Source organism: Hippocampus zosterae, chromosome 13 (genome assembly GCF_025434085.1).
Source record: "Hippocampus zosterae strain Florida chromosome 13, ASM2543408v3, whole genome shotgun sequence".
Lineage (NCBI taxonomy): Eukaryota > Metazoa > Chordata > Actinopteri > Syngnathiformes > Syngnathidae > Hippocampus > Hippocampus zosterae.
Genome location: NC_067463.1, coordinates 17013226 through 17033087, shown reverse-complemented (window position 1 = coordinate 17033087; position 19862 = coordinate 17013226). Strand labels below are relative to the sequence as shown.

Sequence of the window (19862 nt, the reverse complement as noted above, 5' to 3'; positions counted from 1 at the left end):
GCCAGGCTGTGGTCTGACCAACCGATTTCTTTTTCCGGGTCATTGTTATGGCGTGCTGAACAACATGTGAGTTATTGAATCTACAAACGGCCCTTTACTGTGAGCAAACTTCGCTGGACCACAGGTCGCATCGCCTTTAAATTCACATGTAACATTGTTTTGTACTATATATTACGTATAATGTTGAATGTAATATCTTTCGTATTTTCCACGTGTTGACCATACCCCAGGACGCAGTGTCTGGTGTATCACGCTGGGTAGCAGTGGTATGGTATACATTAAACCACATAGAAATGTGTTTCAAATGTGATTAGCTCAGTTTCATAAACCCGTTGTAGTGTTTCGTAAGACTGATTATCAAGTCAACTCGGAGTTGCAAGTTTCTTGATGTGAGCATTATTTTGTTTCGTAGAAAATCGAAAAAGACATGGCATCAGCTGAAGAAGACTTCCCCCGAGGTGGGGCGGTTAAGAAGGCTCGTGGAAATAAAATAGACTTACAGGTTGAAGTGGACAACCTGTTCGAGGTATCGTTGATCTCCCTTTTATTCAGAGCTGGCATGTCATGCAAAAGACTACATCCTCGCTAATTGCCGCTTGAGTTTACATGCCTTTGAAATTGTTCACTTGCTATGCTTGCTTTCTATCCAATTCTTCACTTTTCAAGCGGCTTGTTTCGTTTTAAGTTACTCTAAGTAATTTGTTTCTTTGCTGCAGTCTAATGAAAAAGAAGAATGTGAGCAATGGATGGGGGGTATCAAAGATAAGAAATTCAAGAAGCAAAAGACTGTTGGGGCGAAAGGAGATGGCCTGACTCTAAATGCGGATGCAGAGTGTGTGGAAATACTACATAGTAAGGTAAAAACACAATTAAGGAAAGTCACACACATTGCAACAGGACAATATACATTCCTAAACGAAAAGGATAAAGAATTCTGAAGAATTGGATGTGGTCATCAGTGTCAAACTGATGGGTCCACATCCCAGATGCAGACCTCCAAGTCATTTATGCGGTCCGTGAAATCTTGCCACTGTTTCTGAAAACTATCCGTAAAAATGATACTGACCAAATTCAGGGGTGATTATTCAATACAATGGAGCAACTATAAGAGTTTTCCACATGACACATATTATAAAAGGACCAAGAAATGTAACCGCCTCATGCTCGAGCTACACACATACACTTTAAACAAATATAGTTCAGCTCAGTCCAATTGGTTGTGACATTTAAAAAGCAGTTTCTAGTTCTTCACATGGAGCAAAAATTAATCCTGTTCAAAATGTTACTGTTACACTTACCGGTATGTTCAGTGGTACCTCTACTTACGAAATCTCTTCATATGAAAATTTCAAGTTACGAAACGCCTTAGCAGGAAAATATTGCTACCTTGTTACGAAAGAAATTTCAAGATACGAAAGGTAAAAATACAGTATGGGGTTCCTAGTCGCAGCTAAATTTTCTAGTTCCGAAAATTTCTTCCAGAACCAATTAATTTCGTAAGTAGAGGTATCACTGTATCCTCTGTATACTGTAGACCATTGTATTTCATTGAAAGAAGACAAACTCTTTGTGTTGCACTTTTCTTTGGGGGGAAAAAATGTTTTGTTAAATTCAGCCATTTAAGTCTGGTTCGACAAAACATAACCAGTTCGTTTTTCATTTTGTTCTTTCCTTGCATTGAATGTGGCCCAAACCGCAAACACAAAATTAAGGTATTTACAATTATTTTAGGCAGACTGTTTCACCCCTTATGATAACTCCAAAATGTCACCGTTAGTTTTTTTTAATTTAATTTTTATTGTTTTAAATACAGTATTGTGTTATTTCTTCACAGGATGTAAAGGAAGGCATGCTGATGCTGGGTTGTGTGAAAGATGTTTCAGACTTTGAGGTGACTGTTGGTCTACCTTGTGGTCTACAAGGATTCCTCAGCATTAGAAACATCTGCGACTCATACACAAAGCTACTCACTGAGCAACTGGATTCAACTGATGAGGTAGGTTAACTGATTGATGATTTTCTAAAAGCAGAACGTAACCGATTATGAAATAGAATCCCCCCCCCCCCCCCCCCCGAATGAGAACATTCCTAGGCCTTCTTTTTTTTTAACTCAAATTAAAAGTAAAAACTAATACGTGACATTAAAAATAAATATTTTGTAAATTAAATTCAAACAAGCAGTTTGACTTTCATTTCATCAGTCATCCGAGCTTTGATGCGAATATCAGGTGATGTGCAGTTGTTGTGATTTTGGCCAAGCAGCAAATCAATTCTTAGATGTTTCCACATACCCCCTGCCATGGGCTAAGGTGTACGCACACACCTGGTTTGGAATCATTGAGTATTGTGTGCATGTTGACTTGTCGGGCAAAAGAAAAAAAATAATGAACACCCTTTGAGTATTTGTTCTGTGGATTCAAGTAACAGAACTGTCTTGTTTTTTTTCTGGCAGGACATTTGTTCTTTGTCACACCTCTTCTATACTGGCATGATGTTGAGATGTGTGGTTGCAAAGTTGGACACTACCAGAGGAGGCACAATGAGCATCCAAGTCTCAGTCAATCCAAAGCTCGTCAACAGCGCGCTCACATCAAGTGCTCTGAAAGCTGACATGGCAAGTCAGAAGTCTGAACCTCTTACCCCAGAATCTCTTTGTCACAACTCAACAGTTGTCACTGTTTGTTGTCTCAGGTGTTGAGTGGATGTGTTGAGAGCCTTGAAGATCATGGCTGCATAGTTGACATTGGTGTCAGTGGAACCAAAGCCTTCCTGCCAAAGAAAGCTGACAAAGATAAACAGAACAGTAACAATGGTATCGTAAATAGGGATTGTTTTATCCTCTCCCTTTTTCTTGCAATTCCTTTTCAAAGTGACGGATGTGACAATAGTTTTTTCTTCTTTCCCAGAGCTGAAAGTGGGCCAGTATTTGACTTGTCAAATAAAAGAAGTGAAGAACGATGGGCGTGTATTGCGACTCTGCACCAACTCCTTGCCTGTTGGCCGAGCTCTTGCTGAATCCAAACAAGGATGGACCTTGACTAACCTTCTTCCGGGACTTCTTGTTAAAGCAACAGTCAGAAAGGTAGGGGGAGTTTTGGATAATCTGTGGTGTCAACATTCTCACGCCACATTTTATTTGGAGAGCACTTTTCATCAATTAAAAATGCAACACAAAATGCTTTGCAGAAATAAAAAAAAGTCAATTGAAAGTAAACCCACCTCTCCCATCTCGATATGTAAACAGATATACACACATAAGAACACACCCACCGACCTGTACACAGATTCACACGACGCATATTTAGTGAAAGTATGGAGACACGGCAAGGCACTGAAGCTCAGGCGAGAACATTATGTGGGAGCAATCCAAAACGAGAGTTGCTGCAGTCTGTAACCACAGAGGATACCGCCACAGAGACCACTCTCCAAGTACACGGGGATAAACTCATTACGATGTGCAGAGCTCCTCAGCACAGGATCACATCCTCACGAGTGAACGAAACCACACCTCTCGGCATGGAGGCTCCCATCAAGTAACACTGAAGTTAAAACTTCAAAAAAAATTATAACCTTAAAATCTGTTCAAGTTTCACTACACCGAACTGTTTGTATACATGACCATGTATGATGCCAAATGAACTCTTGACAGTGCTGAATTCAATGAAACCTGTATTGCAGGTGACCAGAAACGGACTCCTCATGGACTTCCTGTCCTCCTTCCGTGGTCAGGTGGACATACTTCACATGGAGCAAGAGATGGCTGCTCAATACAATAAGGGAAGCAATGTAAGGAAGGGTCCTAATTGTGAGAACAATACGTACAAATTCTATGCCCTTTAACGACAATGCAATTTTTACTTTTAGAAGAAATTTCCACGATTGTCTCCGCTAGTGGCAACATCTCCATGTTTTGCCCAGCTAGGTTTAGATGTTCAATTCAGGTTAGACATTTTCGTACCTTTTGCGTTGTCTATTTTCTCATCAATCGTGTAGATGCTGGCTCGTGTGCTGTATGTGGAGCCATCCACTCGCTTGGTCGGACTAAGCTTGCGTGACCACATAGTCCAACCTGAAACTCGAATGAATACCATTCCTGCCTGCGGCGACCGAGTCGGTGAGGTGGTGAAGGACTGCAAGATGGCCTCTATGCACGTCATGTCCGGAGCTGTATTGGAACTGCCTGACAAAACTCTCGCTTTTGTACATGTAGGTAGCAATAATGAAATATTCATACTGTATACGCTAATTATTGGAGTTTAAAAAAAAAAACCTCACCTGAATTTGCCTGACACATTGTTTTTCTTTCTGACAGAGGAATAACCTGAAGGAGATTAATGAGCCAGCTAATGAGAACAAATTACTCGCCTTACCCAAGCACACTTGCAGGATAATTGATTTCAGCCCCATTGACCAAATTCATTTTGCTACTCTACGCAAGTATGTGAAATCTTTCTTTGCATCATGCCTCCTTTGTCAGTCAGCGTCCAACTGATTTCACTTGATTTTCAGGACTGTGATTGAAAAAACCTTCTTTCGATACTCTGATCTTCAGGCTGGTCAGATTGTAGAGGTATGTGCTGCAACTTGGATGAAATATAAAGTATCTACTGTTAGCAGATGGTAAACTACAATACATAGTAGTGTTGAGGAGGGTGCAATGGGGGAAAAAAACCTCAGGATTCCGAACCTATCATGATTTTAAGTCATGGATTGGATAATTTTTCGAATAAAAAATAAAGTAATATTTGTTCCTTTATTTCCTATTGGTTTTATAAATCACTTTTGTACATTAAATAAAAACATTCAACCCCAAATTATTTGAAAATAAAGTTCATTACACGGGCTGATAAACAGCACATACTACATTACATCACATGACGATTACGTACTTGAAGTTTTCAACGTAGTGTTGGGGTTTATGATTTTCAAGTGTATTTTGGCATCTTGGTGTTGAAGAGCCCCACCAATCATGTATCCGCACACTCGACACTTTATGAAAAGCACTGATCTAAACCATGTGCTTAAGTTGTCCCCTCTACTGTATTAGTCCCCTTTACAACACCTTGTACTGGCAGTTATCTACAAAATTTAACGATTGACATGCCAGTTATACGATTGCATTTAAAAAGTATGTACCGGTTGAAAAATTGTACTTATAAGGAAGTGGTGATAACAGAACATTCTTGAAAGTAATTTTGAAATAAGTGATGTCCTGTTTGCTGTTACTTAAATTTGATATCCTGTTGCTTTGTCTAGTAACCAAGTCTTACATGTCTCTCCCTTTAAAGGGGACAGTGTCTGTCCTGCTGAATCGTGGCATGGTGGTGCACTTGTCGAGCCACATTCGAGGGCTGGTGCCTTCTACTCACCTATCAGACATCGTCTTGAAGAACCCTGAGAAGAAGTATGCAAAGGGCATGAAAGTCAAATGTCGGGTCAGTCCATTCTTGACATCAGGAAACCTCCTGGTAATCGGATGTGTCATCTTGTCATCAAAGGTTGTCTTGAGTTTTATTTTGCTCTTCATGTCCTCAGGTGCTCTCAGTGGATGTAGACAACAAAAAGCTGTATTTGACCCGAAAGAAGGCCCTCATCGAAAGCTCCCTGCCATTATTCCTTAGCTATGATGATGCTCGTCCTGGACGAGTGTCCCATGGTTACATTGTCAATGTCAAAAACTTTGGCTGCGTCGTTCGCTTCTACAGTGATGTTAAGGGCCTGGTGCCAGTCAATGAACTCAGCTCTGAAGTAATCGTCAACCCTGAGGAAGTCTTCTATGTTGGTCAGGTGAGCTCTTATGATGTGCTATGCCATTATATTTCAGCAAGCAAGTACATTATATCGTTTGTCCTTTGATTAAAGGAGACATGATAAATCAGTTTTTTAATACAATTAGTTGGGTCTCTAGAGTCTCTATGTGAAATTAAGTCACCTCATGATTTTGAAAAAAAAATGTGGGTAATTTTTTTGTTAGTATTCACGGATCCAAACCAACGATGCGTGCACATCTCACATATGTGCCACAGTTATGCCTTTAAACATATATACATATCTCAAATGAAATCCATCTTTAAAAGGATCTTATCTTCACATGCCTCCAAAATTTAGGCATTCAAAATACCGAACAATCACCTTTTGGGTGTCTCAAACAGTCCTCCAAAGACACTTTCTCTGATGTTAAGGGACCAAAAAAGTCTTTTTAAAATCTATGTATTTTTAGAAAAATATGTGTGTATGTATTTATTTTTAAGAGAGGTACACTTAAACCATTCACCTAATAACCACCCCCACACTTAGTTTCTCATCCAATGACAAGATCTCCTTGGCTGGCTTCAGTTCCAGATTGAAAGTGCCACTTTTACTGGGCCCTATCATGCCTATAAATTCAAAAGGAGAGTGCAGAGTTGCAGTGTTGGCACAGATTAGAGTTACAACTGTGTTGGTTTATTATTCAGGGTAAACTACATGTGTCCATTAGATAAAACGTATGTCTTTATGCTATGGGCACTAGCTTGTTTTTTATATTCTGAGCTCTGTTTTCGCTAGTAGACGTAAGTAGCCAGCAGCTGCAAACACTTGCCGCCAAGCGAGGGGAAAAAAGAAGACTGAACTCACTGTTGACGCAGCAGAATGAGGGCTGGCTCATAGCAGGAGACGAATCCGCCTCTGAGATATCCTTTATTTGTCCCACACTGGGGAAATTTACAGCCTCCAGCAGCAAGAATGTGGGTAGAAAGAAGAAAGAAGAAAAAAACAAACAAACACCATTCAATTAAGTGCAATATAAATACAAAATGGATAAATCGCAGTGCTGAAATGAAATGAGCTAATTTCACTGTGACTAGAAATAATAATAATAATAATACATTTTATTTATAAGCGCCTTTCAAGTATGTACAAATATTTCTGTAAGTTGATTATTTTATAAATTTGTTGAACAAAGCAAGATAAGATACCTTAGAACAGTTTTAAATTGTTTTTTAAAAATGCTCATGTCTCCTTTTTGAAGGTGTTGAGGGCAAGGGTTCTGCAATGTGATCCAGAGAAGAAAAAGATGATTCTGTCATTTAAGCCTGCAGCAGAGGGTGACACAGAAGAAATGGGAAAGGCCCAATTTGGCTGTGAGGTGGGAAAGATATGTTCCATGTTTTGTCTTTAAAACAGCTGTTATGGAAGTGATGTTTGATCGGTCGAACTGAATTTTACACACACACATCCCATTTGTTTATTCGACTTAGATAGTAAATGAAACCCAGTATGTAATATGGTGTCAATGAGCTGTGTTCCGATTGCCAATTTGATACGCAAAGATGGCTGCGGCCAGGAGCATATCTTAACATTCCAATAAAAGTGGAACGATTGCAATGTCCAACCTCCCCGATGAGGCAAAATGTACCGGCAATCAACTGCTGCTCAAAGTCAGAGGTTATGTAAAACTTTTAATAGTTTAAAAAAAAAATCCCAAACGGTAGTGCACCAAAATTGTGTATTATCTTTCCATAAGATTATTTGTCAAAATATTTTGTTGAATAGTGAACACTGCCAAAAGATTATTTTAACTGTCGGGACACCTAACAGTAAAATTATTTATTCTCCAAAAATAGAAATTGTGTGGAATTTTCAGTGGTGAATTGCTTTAGGATGCTGTTTATCACACTAAACACACTTTTCAAGCACTAGTTAATTGCCATTTTGACACCATTGAATCGATCACAACAGGTGCGCTCTGTTCGTCAGTCGAAGCAAACCAGTTGCGATCGAATCAATACCCTGAGATTGAAATGACAATATCCAAGTACTTCAACAATTACAGCGTTGACTTGGAGAATAAATTGACCTGGTTGAATGAGAGAATATCCACAAGTGTACTTCAACAACTACAACTGCTTGACTGCTTTGTCATGCAGAATAGAGTGATTTTAAAGAGGAATAAATATTTATTTCTAAATCCTATGTAATGGATACTAGTAACAACTCTTTTTCCTGCTCCATGCGTTTTGCTTTCCGCCTATGTTGTAGAGATTGAAAGCGAAGGTGCTAAAGAAGTCGGTCAATGGTCTGGAAGTGTCCATAACTCCCAATGGGGTTCCTGCCCTCTTACCCACCATGCACCTCTCAGATCTCGTGTCCAACTGTTCTCTGCTGTGGGAGGCCCTGCAGGAGGGAGACACCATTTCAAACCTCGTCTGCTTTCTCCAGAATAAGAATAAAATTGTATCCTGGGTTATTATTGAAACTAAATGTAATACCTCAGCCAGGCTTTGATATTTGTTGAAGATTATGCTTTTTTTTTAACCTTTTTTTAATGTGCCAAGAGTAGCCTTTTGTTTTCCTTAAGTTTCTCTCCTAGACTGTCACCAAGAAGCCAATGGTGATCTGGTCACTGGAGGAAGGAGTGGCCCCTAAGGAATTCTCAGAGATCACAGTTGGAATGCAGATGTTTGGCTGGATCAAGAACATCATGGCCTATGGCGTCTTTGTCGAGTTCCCATATGGCCTTGTTGGTCTTGCACCAAAGTCTGTGAGTGATGGGTCGTCTGGGCAGGGAATGTTTTCCTTTTTTCCTCCTCCGAGACCATTTGTGTTGTGCCAACTGCTGTGTTTTCCTGTCTGCGCACTTGTAGGCCATGTCTCATAAGTTCATTGCTGATACAACAGACACCTTCCACGTGGGCCAGACGGTGGTTGCTAAGGTGACAAATTTGGATGAAGAGAAGAAGCGATTCCTGGTCACACTGAAAATTTCTGAAGTTACTTTGCCAGAAGGATCTGCCCAGACTACACTTATTCATGCTGTGCAAGAAAGACGAGCTGCGACTGAAATGATCGCCCTGAAAGGTGGGACGTTTTGTCTCGTGTACGTGATATCACCATGTTATGCAATTCTTGTGAACTGTCTTGCCTTGCGTGAAAATAAGCCTGCAATGTATTTGGTGGCCATAACCCAAATCAGAAAATGAATTCAGAAATCACAGTTTGAAAGATGTTGTCTTAGCAAAACGCTTTACTAGATATATTCTCTGTATTTCATTCTGATTTCACTTGGAGTGGGGGCGGCGGGGAACTGGGATGTTGGCGAGAATAGGGGTGGGGTTATGAAAGGCTGGTAAATCGAGGGCCAAAATATAATTTCAAAAACGAAGCATAAAGGTTCCCAAAATTGACGATTTGTGAGCTTTTGTTTACTTACCGGTATATTGATTTGAGTCTTAATGTGAAGTCTGTGTTAAATGTCTCACCTCTGTGTTGTTCCTCAGAAGCCAGAGATCTTTACCAGCAGCTTGCTGCTCTGTCTGTTGGCCAGAGGCTGAAGTTGGCTGTGGACACAGTGAAGGATGGCGATGGTTCCACCTTCAAGTCAGATGAATTGGTTGGTGCCACCATACGGGCCAACAAATACCATTTGATGGGTATGTTTTTATCCTTAAGTCAAATCTTAACACGGTATGGTAGATATCGTCTGATAGTGCCATGTCAAAGTATGAGCCTCACTTGAAATGTTTGACCTTTTGTCACATTTCAGGCTTCAAACATAATGATATAAAATGGGATTTTGTTTTGGTGGAAAATCAAAATTGGGGCACAGTCGTGACATGGGGAAAAAAATTACACAATATTTTAAACTTTTATTTACATGCGCATTTACATGGCCTTTCAAAACACAAATATTGGTAATATTCGGGTTTTGAAAAGGTTATTGACTGCATGTAATCACTGTTGCAATAAAGATTATGCTGGTTTTCAATGCCTGCATTTCAAAATAAAATGATTTCAATGTTGAGAAACCACACGTTTTGAAAATCTCTTGCTCTCTTTGTTGCAGGGATTCAGTTGACCCCAGGACAGAAGGTTACTGCAGTTGTTATTTATGCTGACATCCTGTCTGCCACAGTCCATGTGTCACTCCTTTCCAAGTTAGTTACCAAAAAGAAAACGGTAAGCTACTTTCTCTTACATAAATGTACAATGAAATACTAAAAACACTAAATCTGGATGTACAAAGTATTTCCAGTTTCCACTATGTACTCCAGGAGACTCTCGCCCCTCCCCCTTACTACTCAACCCTAATCTTTGTCCTCAGCCGCATGCTAGATGCGATTTAATTGTTTTCTAAAACACCAACTGTTTTTTCCCCCCAATGATAATGATGAGGGGATGATACATATGTATTAAAACAAGCCCTGGCTTCTTATTTGGATCTTTTCCAATCGCTGGGTGTTATGACCCTTCCAACTGAGGAAGTGTCAAACGAAAGTCTGGGAGTTGGAGAGGAGCAGAAACTGGTGTTTGGACCATCGAGAGTAGGCATGTCCAGCTCCGGGCCTGGAGTGCCACTGTCCTGCCTGTTTTTCTGCTTCTCCCAGCTGCAATGCACCTAATTCAGATGATCAGCCAGTTCTGAAGCAGTATTAGAATGATCCTGATTATTTGAATCGTGGTTGTTGCTCCGAGGAAAGCTGGAAAACAGGCAGGACAGGGGCCCTTGAGTTTAGACACTTTGAGTTTAGTTTAGACACCCCTAATCTCGAGAGTATTATCACGAGGAGGAACACATGACACAATAGAACGAGATTGGAGTCAACATTGCAGAATTCCCACTGCCTTAGTGCAGCCCGAATAAATACTAGTAATGAATGAAGTCAAGTCAAGTCAACAGTATTTATCGAGCACTTTCAAACAGCCATCGCTGCATACAAAGTGCTGTACATGGAGCGATTTAGCATGCACAATAAAAAGTAAGACAAAGCACCAAACAGTAAAATCAAGAACATATCTAAGTCATGCTGAGTCAAACGCCAAAGAATACAAGTGAGTTTTGAGGAGGGCTTTGAAGATGGGCAGCGAGGATGGCAAAGTTCCCTAAAACCCAAATGAATAAAATGAACACGAATGAACTGGAAGGATGATGGCCATTGCGAGGAACTAGTTTGGCTGCGCTGATCGAGACACAGTGGTACCGAGGACACACGAGGGATTGGGGCTGACAAACAACAAGATAATAGATATGACACACCCAAGGTCCTGACTCTAAACACAACCAGGACTACCCAACCTGCGTCATTTTAAACCAAGGGTTTCAAACTCCAAAATTAAAATGATCAGCTCATCATAACGGCCCTGATCAATTGAATCAGGGGTGCTGCAGCAGGGATAGATGGAAAACATGCAAGAAAGCGACCCCGAGTTTGAGACCCCTGTAATTTAAACAGTGGTTAATCTTTGCAAGTGTTGGCCCACCTAAAACTAATTGGGCTCACTCTCCTCTGCAATGATTGGTCAGCTAAGTTGTGAACAAGAGCCACCAATCAGCAAAGAGCAGGGGAGAGCTACCACACACATGCAAAGATTAACCACCAACACAAAAAAATAAAGAAATAAATAACCAGCCATGAAATATCGCGGACCGTAACTCTGTGTGTGTGTGTGTGTGTGTGTGTTTACAGCTTAGAGAAGAGAGCAAATATTCTGCAATTTTGCAGCACATTGACAAAGACCTAGCCATCATCTCCGTGGAAGACACTGCTCAGCTGACTTTTATTCAAACTCGAAGCCACTTGAATGAGGTCATTCTACCAGAGTCGGTCAAGCTGAAGGAAGGAATGGTTTTGACTGTTGAAGTCGTTGAACCAAGCTGCGAGGAACTGCAAGGGCTTCCTCTATTGTCGTGGAAGCATGCTGCACCCAGAAGACTGCGCAACGTTTCAGAAAACCGTTGTCAGGATTCTGACACTGGTTACCGCTTCGGAGAAATTGTGCAGGGGAAAGTACGGACAGTGAAGCCTACCAACATTCAGGTTGAACTAGAGGATGGAAGCACGGGCTTTGTGCACGTGTCTGAGGTGATGGAGGCGACAGAGGTGTCACAAGGATCCTTCCCCACGTCTTTCGTTAAAGTGGGCAGTGTTGTCACTGGCAGGGTCATTGGAAGACGAGAAGTCAACAGTAACGGGTGGCTGCTGCTTATTAATTTTATACTTTTTTATCATTATCAAAAGTTCTTTAAAGCTTCTTTTTACAATTATATATGATCTGTTCTTTGTTTTCTTTAGATTATTACCGATTTCCCAGCCAAGATTAACATACACCTCACCTGAGCTGACACTAATACCCAGGTAAATGAACGATCGTTACCGATTTGACACTGGCATGATTGCTCGAATATAATGTGTTGTTTGTGTTGCCATTGCAGTCTTATATAATTAAACAAATGTTCTCACAGCAAACTGGACAAGAAAACGGAGCTCAAGTCGGTGACGGCTGCAGAGAAACTGAGTAGTTACAAGGTTGGAGAGGAAATTACATGTTTTGTTTCAAAGGTAGGCAAGATTATACAGTTGTGCGTCTGACATACTCTTACCGCAATGCTGAGCTGAGGTCTGTGAATGGCTTTGTAATTGTTTGCAGTTCCATCCAGAGAGGAAGAGTTTAGAGGTCACCTCTGATCTTTCCATCACCGGTACAGTAGAACTGCTGGCTATGATTACAGACCTCAAAGTAAGTTATTCCTATCAAGTTATACCTAACACTATTGATCAGTGGAATTTAATGTATTTTTAACATGTTTATTGTTAAAATAAAATTCCACTGGGGAGTTGAAAAAACCCCAAACGTCATTACAGTAGTGGTATATAAAATTGGGCACGTGCGTTTGCAGGCTGTCAAGTCCACACGTAAGCAGCAGGTGGTGCTATATGACTGAAACATAGTCAACTATTCACACTCGAATATGCAGTACTGTGTAGTAGATGAAATATGAAACCAACAATTATTTAAAGATAACAATTTCTGTTGTTAGACAAAGGTAACATGACAAAAACTACTTCATGTGAACTGTGTCCCAATATTGCTTGAGATTTGAGTTTTGATATGGTCTTTTTTTTAAATGTTGTTTTAGGATTCCAGCCGTCTTGAAAAATTGTACAAACTTGGCCAGGCTGTTAAGGCAAAAGTGGTCGAAATGAGTCTCAAACCTCAGCGATTCTTACTGTCACTCACAGGTGGGACACAACTTATTCAGCAATCCTATACTTATATGATGGAAAAAGGCTGATGGGCTACTGTGTGTTTGTTTTGTAGGCATTCATGAACTGGAGACGGGCAGTATCACTTTAGGAATAGTGACAAGCATACTGCCACACCTCGGCCTTATGGTCAAACTCCCGTTTGGTTGCACAGGAACCGTGGCCATCACTGATCTCGCTGATGCATACAAGCCCAACCCGTTGGCTGCATTTAGCAAGGATCAGCTGCTGAGGTCAGTGAATGCACCAACTACAGTATATGCATACAATGCTTATTTAACAAATGTGTTTGACCGCCACCACCTTTTAGTCTCAGAGACCATGCAGCATCATGAAATGGTTGAATGTGGAATCTTTCCTTTTTTAGTAAGCTTTTGAGATTTTACCATTTTGAATAGCCATGAGTAATTTCAAATTGAATTTTTTTTTAATACGGGTACCTAAATTGGAGCCAGCATATCGGGTTTCAGTCAGAAATTGATCAAATCATGAAAAAAAAAAGTTCACCGATCTGATGTCTACATGGAGCAATATGTCCATTTAAATAACTTTTTTTGTTTACCTGTGTGCTATTTCTGGAGTACAGTATCTAGTAAATTATTCTCTATCATTTTGCCCCTGTTTAACAGTATTTGCCATGCCCAAAGGAAGTCAATGGAGGAGATTTTAAATATCTTTGATTTGCGTTGCGTAATAGTTTTTTTGCACAGGCATGTTAATCTGAAAATATTTTGACGCCGATATGTTGTCTCGACACGGAAAGGTGTTTCCAAGCCAAAATACACATAACAACCCAAAAAAAAAAGTTGCACCAACGCAGCAAACTAAACTCAGATATGTTTGCTAGACAGACTTGAACTCGCATTGGGACAGTTTTAACCGTGCACAACGATTTAGTTCAAGACCATGCTTTGCTCCCTGTTTAAATTGTCATCAGACTAACTGTGATCAGGCTTTGGCCTGTTCTGTACGAGCTGCACTATTTTGTAAGAGTCTCAGCATTTCAGTAAACGGCCACTCGCCCAAACGTAAATTGTAAAATGAATACAATATATTGTGGAGTCCAGAAAGGCCACACATAGTGTCTATATGTGTATACCTTCGCAGTCTCCAGACCTCAGCTCAGTTTTGTGGAGTAATGACATTGAACTTGAATTTTGGCTATTTTAAATCATAAAAACAATGGCTGTAATCCTCCCTGGATTGATACTTCTACTGTCCAGCCGTCCGCGGCAACAGATGTCCGTTCATTGTACACATACACAGACACAGACACACACACACACATTTCTGTTGTAATAGATCTGCCACATTGAATGATGTTGTTTTATCTCAGGTGTTACCTTCTAGGATGTGAAAATGACAAGTGGCATTTATCGCTACGACCATCAAGGTATGATATCTGACATGTATACACTCAAAAATGTTGATCTGTCCTGAACTTGTAACCTTTTCTCTGCCGTTCCCCTTCTCCAGGTTGAACCCACAGCAGACCAAGCCAGCAAAAGACACAGAGGTTTTGTCCTTGAAAGATCTGCAACAAGGCCAGTTAATCAGAGGCTTTGTCAAGTCTATCAGTGAGCAAGGGGTCTTTTTAAGGTAAGACGGTGCTTCCCTACTGCATGGGAAGCGTCGATGAGCATGCACTAAATGTGACGTGTCATGGCTCACTGAAGACTTGAAATGAATGACGACCTTTTGCTTCTTCCAGGTTGTCAAACAGCATCACTGGAAGAGCTGAGCTTCAGCGGTCAACCAAGTATTTTGTGAACAACCACAAAGTCCTCTGTAATCATCTTCCCCCCAGCACCCTGCTCACCACAAAGATCATCAGGTGAAATGAATTATACACACTGCAAAGTACTGCGACAATACGTTTGCTAAGAAAACCTCTGATACGTAGTCAAAACTTTATGCATTGCATCTAATTCTCGTAATTTGTGGTCGCTCTCGACTATAAAAATCCATCATTTAAGAAAAAAACATAAATTGCATTAAGTAGCATTTTTGACAAATTTTATTTTACAAAAAACGAGATCAAGAACAGTAGGGCTCGTACTGACAACTCTGCTGTTCCAAAAACGTACATGTTGGGTTTATTGAAGACTCAAAATTGTCCTTAGGCATGAAAGTGAGGGTCAATGCTTGTTTGTCAAAATGTGCTTGGGGACTCAAACCAGGGTGTACCCCTCTTCTCATCCAGTCAGTCACCTGGTGTAAATTCCGGCTCAACTGTGGCCTTATTGAGGATAAGCGGTATTGATGGATTATACACATGTATTTGATGAATCCATGATGATGGGTCCAATGAGTGCCTCTTGTCACACAATAAATTAAATCGGACTGTGTGAAATGCTACAGCAAAACATAATACATTTGTATGGCTCCGTGTGCACAATAGTTTGTGCTCCAATAACACTGCGGCCTTTTCTGTTCCCGTTTTTCAGCATCAACAGAAAAGAAAAGTTAGTTGAGTTGTCCCTGCTCACCGTGGACACCGGGAAGCCAGACGTCCTCCCAGAGTCCCTCCATCTGCCACTACGTCTCGTGGGACAGGAGAAAAAGAAGTATAACCTTGAAAAGAAAAAGAAACGCTCACTGTCTGAAAGTGAAGAGGTAACCAAACAGTTGGAAAACATTTCAGCATAGATGCGCGGCATTTGCGCCTCGAGTTGTTCTCTTAACAGAAATGCTATGCTTACCTAACTTCTTTAACCTTGATGATGTTACCAGAAAAATAATGAGACAGAGCCCCCAAAGAAGAAGAAGAAGACGAAGAAGAAGAAAACAAACCTTGTAGACAATGACAGTGGGGTTGACGTGTACTTCAGAGAGGAAGACGATCAGGAAGCCAAAGACACCAACCCGGTTGTTGTGAATGTAAGCAAATTGATTGACATTGGTTTTATTTCCATCCTATTTATTCATGCAAAAATAAATAAATGTCTCGACAGGGTTCCAGTTCATCGGGGCCTTTTAGACTGCAGGTTGCAGCTGGGTTCTCCTGGGATCTTGGCCTCAGCTCATTGAAGCCCGCGACGGCAAACATGCATGCGGACTCAAGTGATGGAGAGGACCAAGATGAGCACAACAGCAAGGTGAGGCAATTGTTGACTTTGTGTTGCAACTTCCGCCATTTGTCTCACTACTTCTTTCCTCGTCAGTCTCAGAAGAAGTCTCGGTATGAGCTGGAGCAGGAGAAAAAGGTGGCGGAGAAAGCCTTGACGCAGCGGGAGATGGAGTTGATGGACCCTCAACTCAGGCCCCAGGATGCAGCAGCGTTTGAGCGCCTGCTCTTGGCTTCTCCCAACAGCTCGATTCTCTGGCTCCAGTACATGGCTCATCATCTGCAGGCCACCCAGATTGAGCAGGCTCGCGCTGTGGCAGAGAGGGCACTGAAAACCATTTCTTTCCGGTAAGATTAGACCATGTCGACACGGAACTTTGGTATTTTGGCCACCTGTTCTCACTGGTATTGGAAAGAAAATAGTTTTCATTGCTTGCGTTTGTATAATAAGCTGATGTACTAATTTTTTAATTTCAGCGTGTCTTCATAGTCATTACTTTGTGTTTTCTGCTTTATCGCTACTTCACTCTCATCTAAGCTTACAATTCTGCCATGCTTATCGCCTTTTCTATTACTGGGTTTTTGACCAATAATCTAATTTGCTTTCCTTCGTTTTTTGTTTTTTTTTTAAAACTTGTTCTTGCTAATGTAATGAACTAATGTTCTTGCTTCTGATAAAATGTGTCATGCCTGTTGTTTTGGCATTTCTGTTCAGATATTAATTTATGATGAAGATTGGGGGGTTTACCTGAAATGCAGGGGTGCACATACGGGGTGTCCCAGTATGCATGAACACTGGAAATTGAATACCGCACCCCAAATTTAAATCGGTCACCTCAATTTCGGCACAAATAATATCAGGCCTCAATTCTACGTCTAGTCAGTCGTCACGATTGATTCCGAGTGCCAACTTTAAAATCAAAGTGAGGTAATACTCGTGCACTTGTATTTTGAAGCTGACCCTTGCGGCACGTTGCATAGTAAGCTATGAACGACCATTATGGCTGCTGACCTCACGAGGTTGGCTCCACGGTAATACACCGGCTCCATTCGCCTCGTGACAGTGACTATACATGTCGCAGAAGGGCTGCCGGCGAGACGCTTATCTCAGTGTCACTGTGCTGTGGATTGACCTGACATGAAAGTGGGCCGTAGTGCAAAAAAAATGGATTACAGACAGCTGCCTGAGAAAAGTGTGCTAACCTAGCTGTCGCATCACAGGGTGCTGTACTGCAAGTCAGAGGTCGACAGTTCATTTTTCAAACGGGCCATGCAACTCAATTGTGCTCTATATGAATTTAATGTAAATTATATTGTCCTAATAAGCTGCCGTTTTGTAGGCCTGGTATAATTATGTTGTTAGAGTTAAGAAATAAAAACTGAAAAAGTGGATTCAGTTATTTTAAATGAAATGTGTACACATACTCATGACAGTCCTTGCCCAGATGTGCTCCAAGTCTTTAAATTAAATGACCTCGATGGGTCAAGAAAAAAAAATGGCAACCATCATCAAACTCTGATGCTCATTTCAGAAACATGCCAAAATTATCTGCACCCCTGTTTATTTACACTCCTAATTCTCAGTGATTGTTTGCTTGTATACATACTGTTTTTTTGGTTTGTTTTAATGTCCAGAGAGGAGCAGGAGAAACTGAACGTGTGGGTTGCCCTGCTTAACTTGGAAAATATGTACGGCACCCAGGAGGGCCTCAAGAACGTTTTTGAGCGAGCCCTCCAGTTCTGTGAGCCCATGCCTGTTTATCAGCAACTGGCTGACATCTACTCCAAATCTGACAAGATGAAGGTATTACATCCTGTACATAATTTGCACAGCATCTACAGGGGTGTTCACACGGCAACTTTTACTCCGGTGTAGCACCGAGGCTGCCCCAGTAGAGCATTCACACGTACAAAGTTATACCGGTGTAGCCCCCGAAAACAGCTTAAACCGGAGCAAATTTAACCCCGCTCAGGAGGTGATTTAAAAATGTACTCCGGAGTAAATGCTAGTTTGCAAGGCAGCACCGATATAAAATGGGACATGCTAACGCTACAAGGGTAGACTCGCTACGCATGAGAAGAGTAGATTACATCCGAGTATTGAATGCTTTGCTTTTGTGCTCTGATGTACTTCCGCCATCTTTCCTTTCTCTCTTCTCTCATCCCTTTACGGTGTCCGATAGACCACAGCGTTGAATTGTCTGGATAAGTATAAACCATGGTTTTTCGAAATGTCACAAACAAGGCGGGGAAAAGGAAGTACACTTTACGCATGCGCATGTTTTATTTTGCATTGCACGGCCGCAAAAACTGCCGTGTGAAAGCAAGTGGGGCTGCACCGGGGTTAACACGCTTCTCTTTCGTAAGCAGCTTTTTACGTGTGAACGCTCCGCAAAATTTACATGGGTGTAAGATGCATTGCAACAAAATGCGTCGGTGCAGCCCCGATTCAAATGTGTGCTGTGTGAACACCCCTTCTGACGAACGAACAGCAAATCAATGAAACAGTTCTTTCTAAAAGATTTATGTTGCTTGAGCTGAACACCGTGCGCGTGTGTGTTTGTCTCTCTCTCTCTCTCTCTCTCTCTCTCTCACTCGCTGTGTGTGGGTCAGGAGGCAGAGAACTTGTATAAGTCAATGGTGAAGCGTTTCCGCCAAAACAAAGCGGTTTGGCTGAGCTATGGTACCTTCCTGCTACAGCACGGCCAGAATGATGCTGCCAGTGCTCTCCTGCAAAGGGCACTTAAAAGTCTGCCATCCAAAGAAAGTGAGTAAAATGATCTATGAAGGTGCATATCAGCATTAGATTTTTTTTCTCACAAAAGTGAGTACCCGCCACCCCCTCACAGTTTTTGTAATTATTTGATCTTTTATCGTGACACTTGCGTGCCGGTCGTCCAGTGGTTAGCACGTCGACTTCACAGTGTGGAGGTACCGGGTTCAATTCCATTTTTAAACATTGTAATTTGTCATCAGGCGTGGAGGTGATCACAAAGTTTGCCCAACTGGAGTTTCGTTTTGGAAACACGGAAAAGGGTCGCACGATGTTTGACAAAATACTGACAAGCTACCCGAAACGCACTGACCTCTGGTCCATTTTCATCGACCTCATGGTCAAACATGGATCACAGAAGGAAGTCCGGTAAGGACAAGTTTGCTTTTGTTTGTTTTTTGTTTTTCCAAGTTCTACCTCAACATTTCAGACAGTTCTTGATTTCTGAACAGGTTAAGAAAGCTTGTTGCATGTTTACAGTCAAATGCATCTAAATTATCACGCAGGGCCATCTTTGATCGTGTCATCCACCTGAGTGTGTCAGTGAAGAAAATCAAGTTCTTCTTCAAACGCTACCTGGAGTACGAGAAGAAGCATGGCACACCACAAAGCATCCAGGCGGTCAAACAAAAGGCTGTGGAGTTTGTGGAAGGCAAAGGCAGTGAGGCTGCCAGCTAGAGACCAAATGTATAATCATGCATCTTGTATATTTTTGGTGCTGACAGCTACATAATGTGAATAGTTTCTTAATTGACAGTTGACATTTTTACTGTTGAAATAGATTATTGGAACTACAAGACTCAAACCAAACTTTTTTTAAATGTATGTATTCTTATACCAACCTGATCGGGATCAAACTAGACTGAATAATTGAATTTACTCTTTTTAACTCTACTCTCTCTGAATGAGTTTTGCCTGTGTTCAGAAATTAATTGTAGGAAAGCATTGGTAAAGCATTGCCACCACTCAATAAATTGACTACATTCATGACAGTACATTA

The 19862-nt window shown here is 41.1% G+C and overlaps 1 protein-coding gene across 5 annotated transcripts; it reads left to right on the top strand.

Annotated features, from left to right (window-relative positions):
* Positions 1-19857, top strand: pdcd11 (programmed cell death 11). 5 transcript variants are annotated; one of them, XM_052084349.1, is made up of 36 exons: positions 1-66; positions 413-526; positions 717-857; positions 1835-1996; positions 2453-2614; positions 2692-2812; positions 2907-3082; positions 3679-3786; positions 3994-4206; positions 4313-4437; positions 4510-4570; positions 5289-5435; positions 5536-5787; positions 7010-7126; positions 8020-8214; positions 8351-8521; positions 8625-8838; positions 9258-9410; positions 9824-9936; positions 11445-11950; positions 12051-12113; positions 12221-12317; positions 12406-12495; positions 12896-12998; positions 13078-13255; positions 14359-14415; positions 14499-14621; positions 14734-14856; positions 15470-15638; positions 15756-15902; positions 15977-16120; positions 16187-16437; positions 17725-17893; positions 18703-18856; positions 19066-19231; positions 19369-19857. In XM_052084349.1, the coding sequence occupies exons 2-36, from the start codon at positions 428-430 to the stop codon at positions 19538-19540; spliced, it is 5442 nt and encodes a 1813-aa protein (XP_051940309.1). In that variant the 5' UTR covers positions 1-66; positions 413-427; the 3' UTR covers positions 19541-19857. The 5 variants fall into 5 exon arrangements, with proteins under 5 accessions (XP_051940309.1, XP_051940308.1, XP_051940311.1 ...); XM_052084348.1 differs by having other exon boundaries at positions 15-124; XM_052084351.1 differs by having other exon boundaries at positions 19-148; positions 9261-9410.
* Positions 19858-19862: the final 5 nt, after the last annotated feature.

Excerpts from the sequence above, each read along its gene's own strand:
- pdcd11 (XM_052084349.1), top strand. The coding sequence starts at position 428 with ATGGCATCAGCTGAAGAAGACTTCCCCCGAGGTGGGGCGGTTAAGAAG. Across the intron at positions 16,438-17,724 it reads CTGAAAACCATTTCTTTCCG|AGAGGAGCAGGAGAAACTGA; the intron begins GTAAGATTAGAC and ends TTTAATGTCCAG. Across the intron at positions 17,894-18,702 it reads CCAAATCTGACAAGATGAAG|GAGGCAGAGAACTTGTATAA; the intron begins GTATTACATCCT and ends TGTGTGGGTCAG.